The sequence below is a fragment of the Mustela nivalis genome, assembly GCF_964662115.1.
Source record: "Mustela nivalis genome assembly, chromosome: 18".
Taxonomy (NCBI): domain Eukaryota; kingdom Metazoa; phylum Chordata; class Mammalia; order Carnivora; family Mustelidae; genus Mustela; species Mustela nivalis.
Genome location: NC_139037.1, coordinates 44,118,435 through 44,137,315, shown reverse-complemented (window position 1 = coordinate 44,137,315; position 18,881 = coordinate 44,118,435). Strand labels below are relative to the sequence as shown.

Below are 18,881 nucleotides of genomic sequence, written 5' to 3'. Positions count from 1 at the left end.
TTAAATAAAAATAATAATGATAATAATTCACAACAAGGGACACCACAAGGCAGGTTTCCCCTATCCCTCACGGACAAAGGGAGGATCCTTAGCTCAAATATCTGTTCAGCACCTACTTCGTATCTGGCCCTTTGGTGGGGACACAGCAGTGACCCAGACAGCTCTAGACCTAGCCCACCGTGGCAGGGGGTGGGTGGGGTCCCAGCACTTCAAGTTCTAGACCTTGGCCCTGGGGGCGGGGAGAGGGGTGCTCCCAGAGTGGCAGCCAAGAAGGTCAGGGGTGTGATGAGGGAAGCACAGACAGAGTGACTGGAGCTGGGACGGGGGACACCGAAAAGACTGGGAATGGATCCCCCAGGAACCCAGAGGAGAAAACTGATCCAACTTAGATGGGGTGAAGAGAGCTTCCTAAGGAAAGGGATGTTTGAACTGAGGCATTAAGGGAGAGCAGGAGTAGGCCAGGGTCCCTCTTCCTAGCAGAACCACAGTACACCCCTCTATTTAGGGGGGTGGGAGTTCTTCCCTGCTCCCTGTTTTTCTCCACATACACTTCCAGCTGTAACTCAGTACTCTCCCTAATAGCCATTGGAGGGCAGCCAGGAATCCTGACCACATAAGAATGGCAAAGGAGCAGGGCTTGGGGCCTGGCTAGGACACACCCCAGCTGGTTCTATTTATGAAGCTGTGACAGTTCTAGGGGCAGAGCCCAACTTGAGGCTGACAACCCACAGGAAGAGACACTTGATGATAAAAACAGAAAAACGGCAGCTGCCAGTGATCACAGGCTTACACTATGTCAGGCCCTGTGGACACAGTGGCCTTGTAGTGAATCCTCGACCTCTCCTATATCGTTCCCATTAAACAGATGAGAACATTTAGGCTGAAAAGGGGTCCAGTCACACAACTCGTAAGGGGTAAATACGAGGCCAGCTGGAAGCCAACACGCTTCCTTTATTAATATTAATATCACAAAATATTCACGGAAGAACTTAAGACAGGGAGAGCTGCAGATGAAAAATGTTGGGGGGAGGGCTGGATGATAAGCCAGGGGTCCAGAGGAGGAATGCGGGTACCTCAGTCATGAAAAAAGGACCGCGACTGAGCCAGGGCTCATAACTGAGAGGCCAGACCAGTCCTCGAGGTCCCTAGAAAAGACAGTATCTCAGAGGAAGAACGGGAAAGCCACAGTGACAGGGTCACTTGCTGGCATCCTTCCGGAGTGCTATCACTGCCCAGAAGTAGCTTCTACCATTACTTTTGCCTGAGATAGGCGGAGGGGACTGAGAGACAGAGAGACTAAGGAGCCTTCATTTTTAGGGTTGCTCGCTTGCTGATGTGCCTCGGCGTGCTCCGTGTGGCTGGAGGTTGCGCAGTGGTTTCGGCAAACCCGGCAAAGCCAGGTCGCGACGCCCGAGCATTTTTACGACACCTGGTTCTTCCTACCTAATTTATCGGGTGCCCTTTTCTCACTCTAAATACTCACCTTAATACTTAAGGTCTGCCGAAATTGTATAAGCGTTAGAGTCTGCACAACTCCGCTTAGGCCCCTCGAGAATACAAATGGATCTCTCCTCCCCGCCGCACGCCCTTCCCTGGCTCCCCAGTGCTCTCAGCGACCCAAATCAATCCTCTGTCTCCATTTCCCGTCGGTCTCATCCCTTGATGCCTACACTTCCCATCATGCACGATAGAGCCAACTCCTAGGTTGTCCTCGGCCCCGCCCTCTCGCTCCACTAGCTCTGACTCTCGCCTTCCGCCACCGGCCTCCAGTCCCCGCCTCTTACCCACTGCCAACTCGTAAGGGCCTCCGCGAGGGGCGTGGCCTCTGAGCTATCGTGACACCCATTGGCTGTCGCGTCGTCGGTGGGCCGTGGCTACGGGAGCCGGGCGGGCACATTTCGAACCGTGGCTGGGGCGGCGGCGGCTGCGGCGGCTGCGACGGTGAAGGATGCACCCGGCAGGCTTGGCGGCGGCGGGGACGCCCCGGCAGCGTAAGTGGCGTACGTGGCCAGTCGTGGAGATCGGGGCGGTGGGGGTGGGGTGGCTGGCTGGGGCGTGGCGGGGCCGCCGCGGCAGTTGGCGAGGTCGCTGCAGGTCGGAGGTCACGGGGTCAGGGAGCTGGAGCTTCGGGGTGTGCACTGCGCTGGGATGCCAGGACCGGGTAGGGGGCGCGTTGGGGTCGATCCTTCTTTAGGAAATTACTTTGGGAGAATACAACTTTGGGCAGGATATTGTGCTCTACAGGAAAACGGGACTTTCATTCATTTGCAGTTAGCGATCAGCCTTCTCCCCAGCCGCCGGTGGCCTCGGGCTGTCGCCCACGCTCCTCAGGACAGCGTTCAGAGCCCTTCGTGAGCTGAGAGGACCCTGTTTACCTCTCATTTAAGATTTGAACCTGTACTCTACACTCCTTTTTCCGTCTCTGTTAATTTGTATCTCTCTTGAAGTTCTTCATCTTGTTGAGTGTGCGTGCATCTCATTTCTTCATTGAGCAGATCCTGCCTCAGCTCCCCTAGGGCCAGGCAGGACCTGTGCTGGAATCTGGGTACCTGGTAATAACCAGCCTAGCAGTAGTCCTTGGTAACTTCCAACTCCGAGTTTAGCGGTGAGACAGACGCCAAACTCGGAATAAGCAAGTCAGCGGGAAAATCTGGGGAGTGATTTTTCCCTGTAAAGGGAAGAATCAAGGATTCAGTGGAGGTTCAGAGGCCTGATGTCCTCGTTCCTCCCTTCAGCCATTAATAAGGTGCATGGTGGACTACGTGGTGGGTGATGCTGGGGCCACAGCCCTGGTTCCTGTCCTCAGGGAGCTACCAGTACAGAGCCTCCGTGCTGTGTTGCAGGTGTTAATCAATCGTGGGAAGATATTCCACAGTGCTGGCACTGCATGTTCCAAGGCCTGTGTGGGCCAGGAGCTTGGCAGAGTCAGGGCCCAAGAGGCCAGTGTGTGATTGGGTGCAGTGAGGCCCAAGTGGTAGCAAACGAAGGTGGCTGGCCAGGCTGGGGTCATGCCAGGCCTTGTAGGCCTGTAGATTTTATTCCCCGCACAGTGGGGACTGATCTTAGGCAAGGGACAAGAGATGTTCCCTTGCACATTTAAGATCACTGTGACTACTGACTGGAGAGAAGGTTGGCAGAGCAAGAATGGGCAAGGGGATTTAGGAGGAGGACATTTAAGTCATGTTCAAGACCATGGAGTCTGCAAGGGGAGGGTAAACATTGAGACATAGTGGGTGAGAACTGGCGATTAGTTGATTGGGTGCGAGAGAGAAGGGGAATCAGAAGCTTGGACACTGGGGGGTGGGCACTGTCAGGAGCTGGATGGACCTGGGTGTGGGAGCAGGAGAGAAGTGGTGGCTGGAGACAGGACCCACCGCCCAAGGGGCACAGTGGCTGGGAAAGCTGCGGGCAGGTGAGAGGCAAAGCCAGAAGTGTGCGAAACTGGGCCACACGTTTCAGGAAGCTAAAAAAAAAAAAGAAAAAAGTGCTGGGTGGAGAGGGACCAAGCTGGAGACCCTCAGCTCCATAAAGGCAGGACTTTTGGTCTTTTTGATCATTGCTCTGTCCACCACGCCTGCAGCAGAGCCTAACACACAGGGGTGCTCAAGAGATGTTTGTGGGGCTCAGGAAAGAGGAGGAGGTGGGTGCAGTGTCTCGGAAGCCAAAAGAGCAGAGAGCATGGTGGCATCACATGCTGCTCAAGCTGGGTGGCAGTGGCTATGGCCTTGGGCTGGCAGTGTCGAGGGGTGTTTAGGAGGTCAGTGGGAGGCAGAACCCAAAATACTGAGAGCTGAAGGGTGCAACAGGGAGTAAGGAAGGGCTTGCACTAAAGGGGCAGGGGGAAATGCCGGTGAGCCTTGGGGCTAAGTGGGCTGGGATCAGTGCTGCTGGCTTTGGGATTGAGCGCCCTTGTATTTGTCTTCAGGCGACAGAAAACTGAGAGGAAGAGTCGAGGGCCTTGTAATTGACAGTAAGGGACAGGGATCAACAGGCCAGGGGCTGAGGAGTTTATGAGCATCACTGGGCTTTGGGCCATGAACTGTTCCACGGAAGAGAGAACTGAGATGCGGACCGAGTCAGCACACAGATTATCGAGTTCCTCTCCACCAACCAACTGTAACCCTCTTACTTGCTCCCTGGATCCACAGTGGTGCTTGGGACACAGGAGGAGCTCACTCAGTAACTGCTGGGTTGGTGTTGCTTCCGGGTTGGGAGCAGGGACCCTGGGTCCAGAGCGCTGGGTTCAAATTCATCCTCTCCACATTCCCTTTCTCTTCTCTCGTCCTTACCCTACCCTGACTAAGCACGCCTCCAGCAAGTCCTGACCCTCTGACCCGCAGCCCCCCTCCACCACTGCCCCCACCCCTCCATCCCTTCTTCTCCCCCCACCACTCCCCCACTGGAGCAGCTCCCTCCCTCTCCCTGCCCCCCCACCCCAGTTTGTTACCCACAAGAAGCCAGAGGGACCTTTTAAAAACTTGAAGCCTGGCTCTGCTCCATTCTGGCCCAGTGACTTCGGGCAAGGGCCTGAACCTCTCTGGGGCTGGCTTTTCCTGTCTGTAAAGCAGGGGCGAGGGCTAGGGGTGGACAATAGCACTGATGCAGATAAATGAGTTAGTCCATAGCGCATAGAACACAGCACAGGATGTGGCAAGTGCTCACTTGGGGTTTAATTACCTTTAACATTGAGCAGGCCCGCCTGGGCTAGAGTCCTGTCCTGTCACTCACTCAGCCTGGTGCTGCACATAGGCCATACCCACCCCACCCCATCCTGGCCTGTCACCACCTCTGTAACATGGGGTGGGCCCTCATTTCTCAGCATTTCATCAGCCCTCTACTCCAGCCCTGTGTTAGGGGCTGGGGATCCAGGCATGAACAAGACCAAGCTCCCCACCTTGGGGGGCTCCCATTTGAATGGGGAGACAGTGAACAAAATAAAGTGGCCAATGTATGAGCTAGTGTGTTCTGGGTATAGTAAGTGCACCAGGGAAGGGGGATGGGGAGTGCTGTCAAGGACCATGTGGTTGGAGACAGGATGGTAGGGAAGGCACTGCAGAGCCAAGACCTCAAGGAGGGGAGGGAGCCATGGGGTGGGCACAGGGGGTGCGGGGGGGAAGGATTCCGGCAGAAGAACAGCACTCGCAAAGGCCCTGAGGTGGAGCATGCCTGGTGTCTTCGCTGGCCACTGAAGCCCATGTGGCTAGAGCCAACAAGGAGGGGAGCGCAAAGGGAGACACTGACCGAGACCCTGTTTGTAAAAGGCTTAGGACAGGATCCTGTGAACAGCAGGCCCAGCACAAAGTAGCTCTCTACATCATTGTCACTGTGGTGTTTTGGATGGATTGAGGACAGGCAGACAGAGCCCGCCTTGCACCTGCCTCGATGCCCATCTGACCTGAAAACCAGTGCTTCATGGCAGCGGGAAGAGAGCACCTACGGCCTGAATGACGCCCCCCACCCTCTTCCCCTGCAGCATCCAAACGGAGGATCCCCGTGTCCCAGCCCGGCATGGCCGACCCCCACCAGCTCTTCGATGATACGAGTTCGGCCCAGAACCAGGGCTACAGGGCCCAGAGGGCACCCGGTGGCCTGGGCTACCCTGCAGCCTCCGCCTCGCCCCAGGCTGCCTTCCTGGCGGATCCTGTGTCCAACATGGCCATGGCCTACGGGAGCAGCCTGGCCGCCCAGGGCAAGGAGCTGGTGGATAAGAACGTGAGTGCACTGGGCTGCCTCGGGTCGGGGAAAGGCAGGGGACGTGAGGCCAGGGCTTCAAGCGTGGGTTCTGCCTCCCCCTAGATCGACCGCTTCATCCCCGTCACCAAGCTCAAGTACTACTTTGCTGTGGACACCATGTATGTGGGCAAAAAACTGGGCCTACTCGTCTTCCCCTACCTGCACCAGGTCAGCACTGCGCCACGGAGGGCAACACCATCCGAGGAGGGAGACAGTCTGGGGCTGGTAGGGGGTGGGGGTAGAGGGTGAGTCAGAGGCCAGGTAGGTATTGAGTGGGAGGGTAGGTTTGCCCCGAGAGGGGGCCTGGAAGCAGCATGGGAGGAGCCCAGTCTGTGGGTCCCACCTGCTCCCCTCACTCTCCCCACAGGACTGGGAAGTGCAGTACCAGCAAGACACACCTGTGGCTCCTCGCTTTGACGTCAATGCTCCTGACCTCTACATTCCAGGTCTCCCCCTCCCCATCACTGCCCCACACCCTCCTCCCTCTGGGTGGGCACGTCTAGGGCAGAGGTCTAGGTGCCTAGTGGCCTGGGATGGTCCATCTTCCTCTGACCAGTGTCTGTGTGTCTGCCTCCCACAGCTATGGCTTTCATCACTTATGTCTTGGTGGCTGGCCTGGCGCTGGGGACCCAGGATAGGTAAGGGAGGCCTGGGGTAGGCAGAGTGGGGTGAGGTTTGGGGGGCTGAGGGGCAGTCAGGAAGGTCTCTTGGATCTCCCTGTCTTGGAACAGCACCATCATGCACCCATCTGGTCCAGGACAGAGCCCTTGGGGTCATGGTCAGTGTTACCCTTGCCTCCTCCCTTGCTTTCCACCCACCTGCAGCCCATTACAACACCTGTGGCCGGTGACTCCATCCTTTTTAGCCTCCACCACCAGATCCAGCTCTTCCTCACTGCCTCCTAACCAGCTGCTTTGCCCACATGCCCTCTGTACCCTGACTCCAACAGCAGCCAGGAAGATCTGGTGTGAGACCTGGGTCTGGCCCTGTCTACCCTGCTCAGAAGCTGCCCAGAGCTCTCCCATCCCCAGATCTAGCCCTGGCTCCTTAGTTTCACGCACTACACTGCCTCCCTGCAGCCTCTCTCTGTCCTGACTCAGAGTCCTGACTCTGCTTCACCATTCTAGTCCTGGTTCCATCCTCCAGAGGGCCTGGTGCTGTCCGTTCCCACCCCAGGGCCTTTGCACATCCAATTCCCTTTGCTCCAGAGTATATTCCTCCCTTGCATCACCTGCTGAGCACCTGCTCACCTGCGACATCTCCCCTCTGGTGTCAGTTACTCGGGGAAGTCTTCCCACCCTGAACTGGGTGAAGCCCCCACATCTCACTCATAGGCTCCAGTTCATTTCTTTTGTGGCACTGAACTGTCATTAGAATCAGTTAATTGTTGTACTTGGGATATGGCAGAGGCCATGGTCCTTCCCCACCAGGCAACTCCTTATTCCTTCAGGCCTCAGCTCAGGTGTCTTCTTCTCTGGCAGTGCCCTCTGTGACACCTTCTCCTGAGTAAGTCAGGCACCTCCTATGCCCTGTGCTTCCCTCATCCCAGCCCCGACCTCTCAGGGCTGTCACTGAGGACAGGTCCTCAGTGACACGAGGCTTCAAGCGCCTGTCTCCCTGGCACGAGACTTCCAGGAAGATAGAATCCAGATCCCTCTTGGTCACTGTTCAATCTCTAGCCCCACCCAACACAGGCTGTCTCCAGCTGGATGCTCTGGGAGGGTGTGAGCCGGCCATCAGGGTGACAGTCTGGTGCCCGCAGGTTCTCCCCAGACCTCCTCGGGCTGCAGGCAAGCTCTGCGTTGGCCTGGCTGACCCTGGAGGTGCTGGCCATTCTGCTCAGTCTCTACCTGGTCACTGTCAACACTGACCTCACCACTATTGATCTGGTGGCCTTCTTGGGCTACAAATATGTTGGGTGAGTAATCCCCTTCCCACTTTCCACCCCATCCCCCACCACTGCCCCAGCCCTGAGGCCTTGCCCTCAGACCAGCCTTCCCCTCTCTCCCCAGGATGATTGGCGGGGTCCTTATGGGCCTGCTCTTTGGAAAGATTGGCTACTATCTGGTGCTGGGCTGGTGCTGTGTGTCTATCTTTGTGTTCATGGTGAGCCGGGTGGGGCTGGGGAGGAGGAGGGTTGAGGGCACAAGCCCTGAGTCGGGGTCCCCGGGGCATCCAAGCAGAGGATGTTAGGCAAGGAGTTGAGGTGAGAGCCCCTTCACTGAACTGAGGAGGCTTCAAGCGCCTGTCTCAGCCTGGGGGTCAGCAGGGCTTCCTGGAAGAGGGGGTTATCTAAGCTGGGGTGGGAAGGCAGAGCAGGAGCAGGAGCCAGGCGGCCTCACCCTCACACCACCCTTCCATGGTGGGCTCTCCTGCCAGAGTTTGTTAGGATGAAAAGAGGTTTGGTACCCTTGGAAACAGCTTCTCTGGATCCCCAGCAAATTCCTTCCTCTCTGTAAACATGTTTCCCGTTTTGCAGAAAGGGGGGTGATGATGAAGGCACCCCAGGGCCCTGGGAGGAGGCCACATGAGGAGGTGTGAGGAGCAGAGGGCAAAACTGGTTGGCCAAATCTCACCCTCAGAGAAACTCTGACGTAGAGGTCATTACTTAAAGGTTAAAACAAACAAAAAACAAAAAAACCTTCCTGGCTTGTGTTGAAAACTGTCATCCGGCCAATATAAGCAGGGTGGCAGCAGCCACGGCTGAGCCTGCTGCCCTCCTCGGGCAGGGTATGAAGCTCCGCGTCTCACTCAGCTCGGAGCCCTCACATTTGCTCCCGAGCCTTGGGGAGAAGCAAGTCCTCACCATCCCTTAGAGGAGATGTTTGTGTGGGGAGAAACCTAGGCTCCCCACGAGCAGAGAGACTCGAACCCAGCCGCCCCGGTGGAGGGAGAGAGGCAGGACTTGGAAGTACCTGCCCGCGCCTCCGCCCGGCGCGGGACTCAAGGGTGAACCCCCTTCCGCCCCAGATCCGGACGTTGCGGCTGAAGATCCTGGCGGAGGCTGCGGCCGAGGGCGTCCCGGTACGCGGGGCCAGGAACCAGCTGCGCATGTATCTGACCATGGCGGTGGCGGCGGCGCAGCCCCTGCTCATGTACTGGCTCACCTTCCACCTGGTGCGGTGAGGGCTGCCCGGCCCACGCCCCCCGGCTGCTGCTGCTTCTCGCGGCCGCGCGCCGCTGCCGCTCATCCTCCCGCCCGCCCGCGGGGGCTCCGGCGTCGCCCCCACCCCGAGACCCTGCCCCTGCCCCTCCCCGTCGCCGAGGTGCCGAGATTTCCAGCGGCACCCGCCGCTCGGTAGAGCGGCCGCTGTTCCGGAAACAATAAACGGTGATGGGAACGGCGTGCGCACCTCTCTTTGGCGCGGCCGCCCGGCAGGGGGCAGGCCGGGCCCCGAGAAGGGGGACGGGCGGGGCGGGGCCGGTACCCAGCTTGGCGACCAGAAGGCTACCCGAGAGCCGAGAAAAGGTTTAATGAGACTTCACCGGGCCGGTCAGTGAGAAGTCTCCTTCGCCTTCCCTTTCTTTTCCTTCTTCTTTTTCACCTTGGGCTTCTTGACCTTGGCCGGCGTGCTTTCGTGTCCTTGCGAGGCGGCCGCGTGAGGCTGTGGGGCCGAGAGTGGAGGAGATGGAAGGGGAGAGCCAAGGTTAGGACGGTGAGACGACTGTCCGGGACTCTCCCCTCACTTGGGGCGCCTGCTTGCGGGGAGCCTCTTACCTTTCCTTCCATGTCCGAGTCGCTGGAGCTGCCGCTGCTGCTACTGGAGTCCGAGGAACTGCGGTGACCGTGGCCCTGCCAGTTGGGAGGCGAGGCAGTGAGACCAGGACCCCTGACCCCGCCGCTGTCCCCTTCAGGAGGGATGTGCCTGGTCCTAAGGTGACTTACCCTTGGTTTGTCAGCCGCCCCTGTCTCTGATGCGCCCTGAACTTTGTGGGGGCCGTGTTTATGGTCTCCCCCCTGGCCCGTCCCCTGAGGCTTCTTGGAGTCTAGGGCTGTGGAGAGAAGTTGGGTGGGTTGGTGCAGGTGCTGCGCATGCGCCCTTGGAGGAGGTTGCTGGGTTTTAGCCTGGCTCCCTGCGTCTCAAATGCCCCATTTCCCAGCTCACCTGCGGCCAAGTCGAACTCCATGGTGGTAAGAGGAGGTCTGTGGGGAGAACCGCCAGTGGCCGGAGGGCAGGGGGAAGGACGAGGGGAGGAGCAGCGGGAACTGCCTGTCCAGGGACTTCTGAGGAGCCCCACCCAACCTGGGTCAGAGTCCTTAGCCTTGACTCATAGCCCCTCCCCAGCACCACCCAGCATTTTTTTCTGTGGGAAATGGGGTGGGTGGACAGTTGATTGCTAAATTTCCACCTGGTGAGCCTTGGCCAGTGAGGGGGGGTGCTGTGTGGGCAGCTGTAGATATCTGGGGAGAGGGCTGAAGCTGTCATCTGCTTTCCCCAAAGGGTCAGATGCCTGCTTTTGAAGAAATAAGAGGGCGCCTCCCAGGGCCCTCTGTACCATTGTAACGCTAACACTCTGTACTTAACTGCGGGCCAGGCACTGTTCCAAGGGCGTCACGCACCATAGCTCCTTTTTTTTTTTTTTTTTTAAAGATTTTATTTTATTTATTTATTTGACAGAGATCACAAATAGGCAAAGAGTCAGGCAGAGAGGTGGGGGCGGGGAAGCGGGCTCCCTGCTGAGCAGAAAGCCAGATGCTGGGCTTGATCCTAGGACCCTGAGATCATGACCTGAGCTGAAGGCCGAGGCTTAAGCCACTGCACCTCCCAGGCGCCCCACATTAGCTCGCTTTAACCACACCGGATGCCTTCGTGAGAAGCTATGCCCGAAGGGGTTAAGTGTGGGAACTTGGAACCGACCTCCTGAATTTGAAGACACTGTATCATTCAGTAGTGGGATGAGCTCAGAAAAGTCATTTTGCCCATCTGTGCCTCAGTTTATTCGCGTACATGGCAGCCTCCTTATGGGGTTGTCATGGATTCGTGCTCCGCACAGTTCTAGAAACGAATCCACAGCTTGTAAGATAATGTTTAGGCTTTTTAAATTAGAAGGTATGTATTAGTTACTATCCCTATTTTACCCATGAGACCACTGAGGGACCAAACAAGGTGACAAGGGGCCAGTGTAGTATGAATGGCTAGAGCTGGGATTCACACCCAGACAGTATGGCTCAAGTCCAAGGCTCTGGCCCCTGTGGCTCTCCCTGGAGGGCTCCCCAAGCTGGGCTGTGCCAGTCAGGCTGCTGGGAGGGGTTGGGGAGGGCAGGCCTGAGCCATCCCCTCCCCTTGCTGTGAGGCCAGCTTGCCACCAGCAGCTGGGCCGCCACACTGGTGGGACCCAGGCAGGCAGAGTGACAGCTGGGGCCGGAGGATGATGAGAACCCATGCACTCAGGTCTCTGCTCCAAAGCATATTCCTCAGAGAGACCTGCCCTAACTGCTGGCTCCCCACGGCCTGTCACTTCGACCTCTTTCCCCTGCTTGATGACCAGCTTAGCCCTTAAAGGCAATAAAAGTTATCTTTATCGTCAATTTCTTCAGCATGTATTTGCTGAGTACCTATTATGTGCCTGGCACAGTTCGGGTGCTGAGGATACAGAGGTTAACAAAACTAGCAAAAGCCCAGCCACGCAGGACTTGATACTCTAGTGGGGGAAAAAAGGTATAAAATGTACAGATTGTTGAAAACAAGAAATGAAAATTTCTATGAGTTGGTAAATGGATATACAAAATGTGAATACCTAACAGGACTCTACTCCACCAAACAAAGGAATGCACTGACATGTACTGCATCATGCAGAAATGTTCTGCCCAGGCACAAGCAGCCAGGACCACATACTGTTGTTGGTCAGCGTTCACATCGAGTGTTCAGAGAAGGGTTACTGAGGCAGCAGGTCACGGGGTGCGGGGAGCTGCATGGGAAAGGGGGATTAACTCTGAGCATGAGAGCTAATTGTGGAGGATGAAAACATGTTTGAAAACTGATTTATGGTAGTAATTCCACCACTTGGTAAAAATGATAAAAACTGGGGTGCCTGGGTGACGCAGTCAGTTAAGTGTCCCACTCTTGGTTTAGGCTCAGGTCATGATCTGTGTGTGGTGGGATCAAGCCCCATGTTGGGCTCCATGCTCAGCAAGGAGTCTGCACAAGTTTCTCTCTTCCTCTCCCTTTGCCCCTCCCTCCAACTTCTCTAAAAATAAGTAAATCCTGGAAAAAAAATTATTAGAAACCCCTGAAGTATACATTTAAAATGGGTGAGTTTTGGGGTGCCTAGGTGGCTCAGCAGATTAAACCACTGCCTTTGGCTCAGGTCATGATCTCAGGGTCCTGGGATCGAGTCCCACATCAGGCTCTCTGCTCAGCAGGGAGCCTGCTTCCCCCTCTCTCTCTGCCTACTTGTGATCTCTCTGTCAAATAAATAAAATCTTTTAAAAAAAATAAAATAATAAAATAAAATGGGTGAGTTTTATGTAACTTAAGCTTGAGGCATAAGTAATATGTGCTAAGTAGAGAAATACAGCAAGAAAGGGGGCTAGGTAATAACTACATGGTATGTGGGAGAGAGATTGGATTTTAGGTAAGAGTTACCAAGGAAAGCTTCACTCAAGTCTTTTTTGAATAAAGATCTGAAGATGAGGGGTGCCTGGGTGCCTCAGTCATCTGGGCATCTGTCTTCAGCTCTGGTTGTATGATCCCAGAGTCCCGGGATCGAGCCCATCGGGCTCCCTGCTCAGTGGGGAGTCTGCTTCTCCCTCCCTCTCCTGCTCTCCCCTCTTGTGCTCTCTCTCAAATAAATACAATCTTTTAAAAAGAAAGATTCTCTTAAAAAAAAATCTGAAGATGAGGAGATAAACCATGCAAACACATGGAGGAAGTGTTCTAGGCAGCGGGAATAGCAAGTGCAAAGGTCCTAAGCTGGGAATGTGATGAACTGCATGAGTGATGAACTGCAAGGACTTCCCAGCGGCAGTGAGAATGGAGGGAAAGACACAGGAGAGGAGGAAGGATGGTAGTGGTGGAGAGTTGGGGGACTAGTACATCAAATAAGAAGTGGTAATGAACAATGATTACGGCTTTATGCATAACTGGATGCAGTATTTGAGAAGTGTTTTCCCAAGCAAAACAAATTCCATGAGGGTTAGGGACCTTTTCCACTTTGCTCAGCACCCAGAACAGTGTGACTCAGAATTTGGTACTATCATTTGGTGAACTGGTGAGGTTACCTGATGCCAGGACCTCTGCTAATGTAATGGCAAGGTAGAGCAAGCACAGAGTGCCTAGGAGTTTGTGTTAAGGAGGTCAGTCTGCTCAAGGTGAACCCTCATTCTACCCCTTACTGCCCTAGGCTAAGTAAGTCAACTAGTGTGCACCACAGTTTTGTCCTCTGTAAAATGGCAGACTTACTTCATGAAGTATGGTTGTTTTTGGAGCCTGCCCAGCACAAGGGAAAATGGATGCTCAGCAAATATGAGGTTTTATTATTCACAAACACAATCTCATATGCTTACCTGTGAACCTGGCAGTAGGATCCCATGTTCTGTATGAGGCAGTTGAGCCTCAAGTAAAATGGTCTCATCTCCAAGGACGCTGGCCTAGTAGACTGCAGATCGGTAGTGGGAGACCTTCCAGACCTAAGACAAAGTAGCTCCTTACCACTTGGCTAAGACTGTGGGGAGGGTGAATGGGCCCAGAGAAGGGCATGGCCTGATCCTCCACATTCCCCTTCCCGCCTCACTCCTGCATCATGGTTAGGATGTGGCCACTCTTACAAGAGACAAGAAAGAGCCTTAACAAAATAGCTGTACTTTTCTCTCCCATAAAATAATCCAGAGACCCAGACGATCTCTAGTTGTTCTGCATCCTTCCTGGGTGTGGCCAGAACAGAGAGGGACACTGGCCACCACCATCAGATTTGTGGTAAGGGAAAGGGCAAGTGGAGGGCACACCAGTCCCTTTCAAGGACCACACCCAGAAGCAGCACCTGTCCCTCTGGCCCCATCAGACATAAGGTCACATCTAGCAGCAGGGGAGGCTCAGAGAATATAGCTCCAAGTTGGGCTGCCACATATCTCACAAAAATCTGGGGACTTCTTTACAGAAAGGAGGAAAGGGAAAATGGACACAGGAGCCTGTCCATCATGACTCCCTCTTGGCGGCAGTGAAAATACCCTCATTCCCTGGCTCTAACCCAGAAGACTTCCAGATGGAGGCCAGATTAAAGCTAGGAAGCTGAACCCAAAAGCTCGATGAAAAGCAGGGCTGAGGGCCTAACACAGCGTTATGCTCTTGGGAAAACAGCCCCTGCCATTCAGTACTCCCCTAGAACGCTAAAGGGCGCAGGCCCCAGGCCCAGCCTGCCCCTGACCTCTAATGGCTCTGCCTCCTCTGCTTGTTTCCTCATTTCTGCCCAACAGGACTCAGTGTTGAGGATATAAGCAATGCCTTCTCCCCTGTAGGAGAAAGGGACTTGTGTTCCCAACTTGCCTGCAATGCTGCCCTTCCCTAGATCAGCTCCCCCTTTCTCTAGCATTTCACCAGCAGACCCTCTCAGGAGGCTCATCCCAGCCCTGAAGTTTGGACTTAAATCACTGCAGTTTAGTTAAAGACTGCCAGATGCCAACTTCAGTGGCTAGGGAAGCCAAGGTGGAGTAGGACCAAGGAGTAGGCCACTGGGACACATCCCTGCACGCATGTGCTGCGCTCAGTCAACCGCCACGGCTCCCTGGAAAAGCAACTTGCACAAGGCCTGCTTCTTCTCTTTCCTGAAGTTTACATGAACGGAGTGCCCTGGTCCTATAAACATAATCCTGGGACTGGGATGTTTTCTTTGAATTTAACCACATCCCAGGAGATGGAGACTTTTAAGTACACAGTATACAGGGACTCAGTTTCCTTTCCCACAAGACCAAAGTGCTGCCCTGGCCCTGGACATTCTGGAACAGTAATGATCACAACATCTTAATGGACCACGCTTTTGGAAGGGCCAAGAGGTGGACAGCCTGGCCGGGGAAAGCCGAGCTTGGCCACCGCCCAGCTGACTGTTGTGTCTGGGATTTGCTTTCACTCTATTTGCAAGCTAACAAGTTAGCCCCTAACTTTTCAAAATGCTGGCAGAAGCTGGAACTTCCTGAATCAGAGGGAAAAAGCCTTATTACTTGCAACAAGCAGCCTGAACATTAGCGTGTGTTGGTTTCCCTGGCCCCGTGGGGGGCAATGGGTGGTACCCCAGGAGCAGGACGTGAGCTGGGGGAACCTGCTACTTGACAGTAAGCGGCTGGCAAACCTGCCCCTTGTCCTAGGAGCTGTTCCGGCATCCCTCAAGGTGCTCACTGCAGACCCAACTTTGAGAAATGGCCCAGGTAAACAGCTGTCAGGGTCACACACTCCTGGCCTGCCCAGGAGGCCTTGTAGCAGCGTGAGACACAACCCCCAGAGACCTGTCTCTACCAACAGTCCATCTTTCCTGCCTCCTGGTAAATTTTCACAAGTATGCCACTAAGATTAACAGCCCAAGAGCGAATTTATTCAGTTTCTCTCACACATTTATTTAAAGTGACCTACGAACAGGACTGCAAGCAGCAGCAAGTCCTGCGGATAGGCCAACCTTCTGTCCAGGATCCTGGAGGTTTCCAGCCTTGAAGGAGAGGGCATACTTCAGCCAGCCAGGATGTAGTTGGAGACCAGTCTATCTCCCATTAGGACCCACACAAGGGACTTCACACCGACGTGCAGCTCTTTGGTGTCCTAATAATTACAAGGCCCCACAGCAACCCTCCTGCCCAATGGGGAGATGTTGTGGCTCATTCATTCCTACGTTCGAACACAAATCCTGGGGCACAGTGCACTCCAGGGGAGGATCTGTTAAGCCTGATTTGGACCACCACCACAGGACACTGGCAGAGGCCGGGGCTGCTTGGGCCTCCCAAGTGTGATTCTGTCATCAGCCAGACTGGAGCAAGGCCATGCAGGTCCAGGTGTCTGTCCTTATCTAGGGTGGGGCCTACATTCAGGGGCTGCCACTGAAGGCATCAGGCACTGCACGATCATCTGGGCCCAGGCATGTCGCTGCCCAGCACAGGGCTCAGGGGACCAGGTGACTGGCAGATGGTGGTGCTGGATCTAGAGGACAGGCACTGGATGCACCGCCTACCATTTGGATCTGAGGGGTTCCCTCCCCCAAGGGCTTTCCATCCCTGTAGGTAGGGTTGCCCCTCTCCTATCACCGACTCACCCCCAGAACCTTTTGTTTGGAAGGATCCTATGTGAACGCAGCTGGTGTGTTTACACAGTTTCACACACCGTGTGGACCACTGCAAGGAGACTCGGTGAGGAGGGCACTCAACGACCAGGTGGTCAGTCACTGCCTTTGCGATTAGGACCAGGCAGTCCAAGGAAGAATCCAGGCAGACTCTTCAAAATTCACTTCAGTACTTGAGGGCCCCCTCTGGTCGGCCGGCCACCCAGAAGGTGCACCAATCATGTGGGCCTGGGCTTGACGCTGGAGGGGAGAAAGATGCATCTTACGCGCCGATGAGGAGGAAAGAATCCCAAATTTTCAAAATAATTTCTGTAACTCCCAATCCCTCTGACCTGATCTTTACCCAGGAGATGGCCTAGAAATCACCCCGTTCTAGTGGCAGCCACAGTCGGTGAACAAACTCCTCACTCAAGTGTATGGAGCAGGAGGGAACGGTGACAGGTCTTTGCTGAGTGACTTTTTAAAAATCCATTCCACCGGGGCACCTGGGTGGCTCAGTGGGTTAAGCCTCTGCCTTCGGCTCAGGTCATGATCCCAGGGTCCTGGGATCAAACCCCACATCGGGCTCTCTGCTCAGCAGGAAGCCTGCCCCCGCCCCCACTGCCTGCCTCTCTACTTGTGATCTGTCAAATTAATAAATAACAAAATCTTTAAAAAAAAAAAATTCCATTCCACCGCCTGGTGATACCAATAGCCTAGGGATGACAAAGTCTGTGAAATGGCCACTGAACACCTTGGCTACTGGCCCACTGTTAGGCAGTCTTTCCAACAAGTGTACCACTATTAGCCTGTAAATGGTCCAGAAAGTCCAGATAGTCCTGGTTTCATTTCAAGGGCCACAGTGCCGTGGCTGGAGTCGGCTGCCCAGGCTGGACAGCAGCCCCACGGCCCGTCTCAATGGCTGAGACAGCACTGGCCAGCCAAGCAGGGGCCGCAGGTCCAGCGTAGTCCATCGGCCAGGAGCAAGGGGACCATGGGGCCTCCCATTCCGTGAGACAAATGGGACACATGTTGGCAAAAGTGAGTCAGCATGACGACTTCTGCATGGGAAACATGAAAGGACACTACGAAAAACCTTCAAGTTCAACAGTCTGGGTGGTCTTGATCTTCCTACAATACAAAGTGATTTCCAACAGCTTCTTTTAAAATCTAAACACAGGGGTGCCTGCCTGGCTCAGTCCAGAGGTGCACATGACTCTCTGATTTGGGGGCTGTGAGTTTGAGACCCACATTGGGTATAGAGATAATTTAATAAAATCTTTAAAAATAAGGGACACCTATCTGGCTCAGTCAGTTAAGCATTTGCTTTCAGCTCAGGTCATAGTCCGAGGGTCCTGGGTTCGAGCCCCGCATCAGGCTCCCTGCTCAGTGGGGAGTCTGCTTCTCCTACTCCCTCTGCCCCCTGCCTTGTACTCTCCCTTGCTCTACTCTAATACACAAAATATTTAAAAACTAAGTAAATAAAAATAAAATCCACTTTTTATCTTCCACACAACTAAGGGAGAGACAAGTCTTGCTAGAATAGGTGGAGAAAGACCCCCTGCTCAGCCAGAGGCATCACTGGGCTTGAAGTCCCCTGTAGGAAGCTTGAGGGTGGCAGCATGGGTATAAAGGAGGAATAAGCTACCAAGGAGGAATAAGGAGACAGGCAGGCAGGCAGAGGTGGACACCAGCTCTCTAAAGGAGGCTTGCGGAGCACTTCCCTTGCGCCACCCAATGCCTATGATTTCATGTAACCCTCACACCCACCCAGAGTACAGGTGAGGAAACTGGGGGTTCAAAGAAGTTGAGTGACCTGCTCCCTGCTGCACACCTGGAATGGTGGGTGGAGAGTCTTTTCCCAGTCCTTCCTGGGACCACAGGCTCTCCCAGAGCTGGGTCCTCATCTATCTGGGATACAGCAGGCAGGTTTCATCTGCTCACCATCCTCTGAGGCTAGATGGCCAGACTGCCTAGAAAGCTTGGCAGGGAGAGGGCCAGAATCCCTGAGCAACATCTCCGCAAATGAGGAAGGCTACAAAGGAGGACGTAAGGTATTTGCACAACCTGCCTCTGGAACAGAGGTCTAAGCCCTATGGGGTGCAAGTCTCTCCCCCAGTGCACAGAATGTGAGCTTTCTGGCCTGAGGGGATTTCTAGGAAGAGCAAAGGGAAGGAGGCCTTGCTCAGCTTCCTGAGTCACCTGTGCAAGTGGAAGCCCCAGGCCACCTGCCTGACCCCATGGGTTCCCCCAACACTGCTCCACGTTCGGGACTATGCGTGTGGACAATGGAGGAGGAAGAAAGGAAGAGCCTCCAGAGTTTAGAGTCAGGGCGGGAACACCCACAGGCAGGCAGCAGAATGGGGGCCAAGCCTGGAGGCCGAATTGAGCCAGGTGGTGGTACCCTGTCCCCATTTCACCGCAGAAGCACATGGGAGACCCGAGAAAGGCTGCAGAGCCACGGAGAAACATGACAATCATGGATGCCAAAGTGATTTGGGTCAAAGCCACTCCAGTCTCAGAAAGGTCTGAGTTTTCCCCTGGCCAGGACACACCCTCAGTCCGGTCCTCCTGTGCCCTCGCAGGCAGTGTCTCAAGGTGTGAGTTAGTCTATAGTGGGTCATTATTTAAAAAACAAAACAAAGAAAAACAAAAACCAACAGAGTGGGGTATGGCTAGAATTATTCAAAAGTGACAGAAGGAAATGCCAGAGATTATCGCAGGTGTTGTTTGGTGAATCTTTATGGGCACTCAGTGGAGATGCAAGATGTATTTCATTCAAGAAGATTTGGAAGAGATATATTTTTTTAAGGAGGCCATTTCTAGAATGGGACATCTTACATAGTGCTCTATGTTAATTCTGGTAGAGTTTAAATCAGCAATCCTACAAAGAAAGCAAGCACTTGCTGAAA

General features: G+C 54.6%; 2 protein-coding genes and 1 long non-coding RNA gene across 6 annotated transcripts; 1 reads left to right on the top strand and 2 right to left on the bottom strand.

The window, feature by feature from the left end:
- Nucleotides 1–908: 908 nt before the first annotated feature.
- On the bottom strand, nucleotides 909–1,770 carry LOC309852455. The gene is made up of 2 exons (XR_014305214.1): nucleotides 1,484–1,770; nucleotides 909–1,145 (listed from the first exon to the last, which is right to left on the bottom strand). It is a non-coding gene; the product is annotated as an uncharacterized lncRNA (long non-coding RNA).
- Nucleotides 1,771–1,848: 78 nt separating this feature from the next.
- YIF1B (Yip1 interacting factor homolog B, membrane trafficking protein) lies at nucleotides 1,849–9,074 on the top strand. 4 transcript variants are annotated; one of them, XM_082709105.1, is made up of 8 exons: nucleotides 1,849–1,991; nucleotides 5,474–5,712; nucleotides 5,797–5,901; nucleotides 6,101–6,179; nucleotides 6,314–6,371; nucleotides 7,496–7,651; nucleotides 7,746–7,839; nucleotides 8,704–9,074. In XM_082709105.1, the coding sequence occupies exons 1-8, from the start codon at nucleotides 1,949–1,951 to the stop codon at nucleotides 8,857–8,859; spliced, it is 930 nt and encodes a 309-aa protein (XP_082565231.1). In that variant the 5' UTR covers nucleotides 1,849–1,948; the 3' UTR covers nucleotides 8,860–9,074. The 4 variants fall into 4 exon arrangements, with proteins under 4 accessions (XP_082565231.1, XP_082565230.1, XP_082565233.1 ...); XM_082709104.1 differs by having other exon boundaries at nucleotides 1,874–2,000; XM_082709106.1 differs by lacking the exon at nucleotides 1,849–1,991 and adding an exon at nucleotides 2,084–2,161.
- Nucleotides 9,075–9,191: 117 nt separating this feature from the next.
- LOC309852454 (immortalization up-regulated protein) lies at nucleotides 9,192–10,008 on the bottom strand. The gene is made up of 4 exons (XM_082709111.1): nucleotides 9,840–10,008; nucleotides 9,620–9,726; nucleotides 9,452–9,526; nucleotides 9,192–9,338 (listed from the first exon to the last, which is right to left on the bottom strand). The coding sequence occupies exons 1-4, from the start codon at nucleotides 9,859–9,861 to the stop codon at nucleotides 9,228–9,230; spliced, it is 315 nt and encodes a 104-aa protein (XP_082565237.1). The 5' UTR covers nucleotides 9,862–10,008; the 3' UTR covers nucleotides 9,192–9,227.
- Nucleotides 10,009–18,881: the final 8,873 nt, after the last annotated feature.

Excerpts from the sequence above, each read along its gene's own strand:
- YIF1B (XM_082709104.1), top strand. The coding sequence starts at position 1,949 with ATGCACCCGGCAGGCTTGGCGGCGGCGGGGACGCCCCGGCAGCGTAAG. Across the intron at positions 2,001-5,473 it reads GCCCCGGCAGCGTAAGTGGC|CATCCAAACGGAGGATCCCC; the intron begins GTACGTGGCCAG and ends CTTCCCCTGCAG. Across the intron at positions 7,652-7,745 it reads TTGGGCTACAAATATGTTGG|GATGATTGGCGGGGTCCTTA; the intron begins GTGAGTAATCCC and ends CTCTCTCCCCAG.
- LOC309852454 (XM_082709111.1), bottom strand. The coding sequence starts at position 9,861 with ATGGAGTTCGACTTGGCCGCAG. Across the intron at positions 9,727-9,839 it reads GGAGTTCGACTTGGCCGCAG|CCCTAGACTCCAAGAAGCCT; the intron begins GTGAGCTGGGAA and ends TTCTCTCCACAG. Across the intron at positions 9,527-9,619 it reads GGGCGGCTGACAAACCAAGG|GGCCACGGTCACCGCAGTTC; the intron begins GTAAGTCACCTT and ends CCCAACTGGCAG.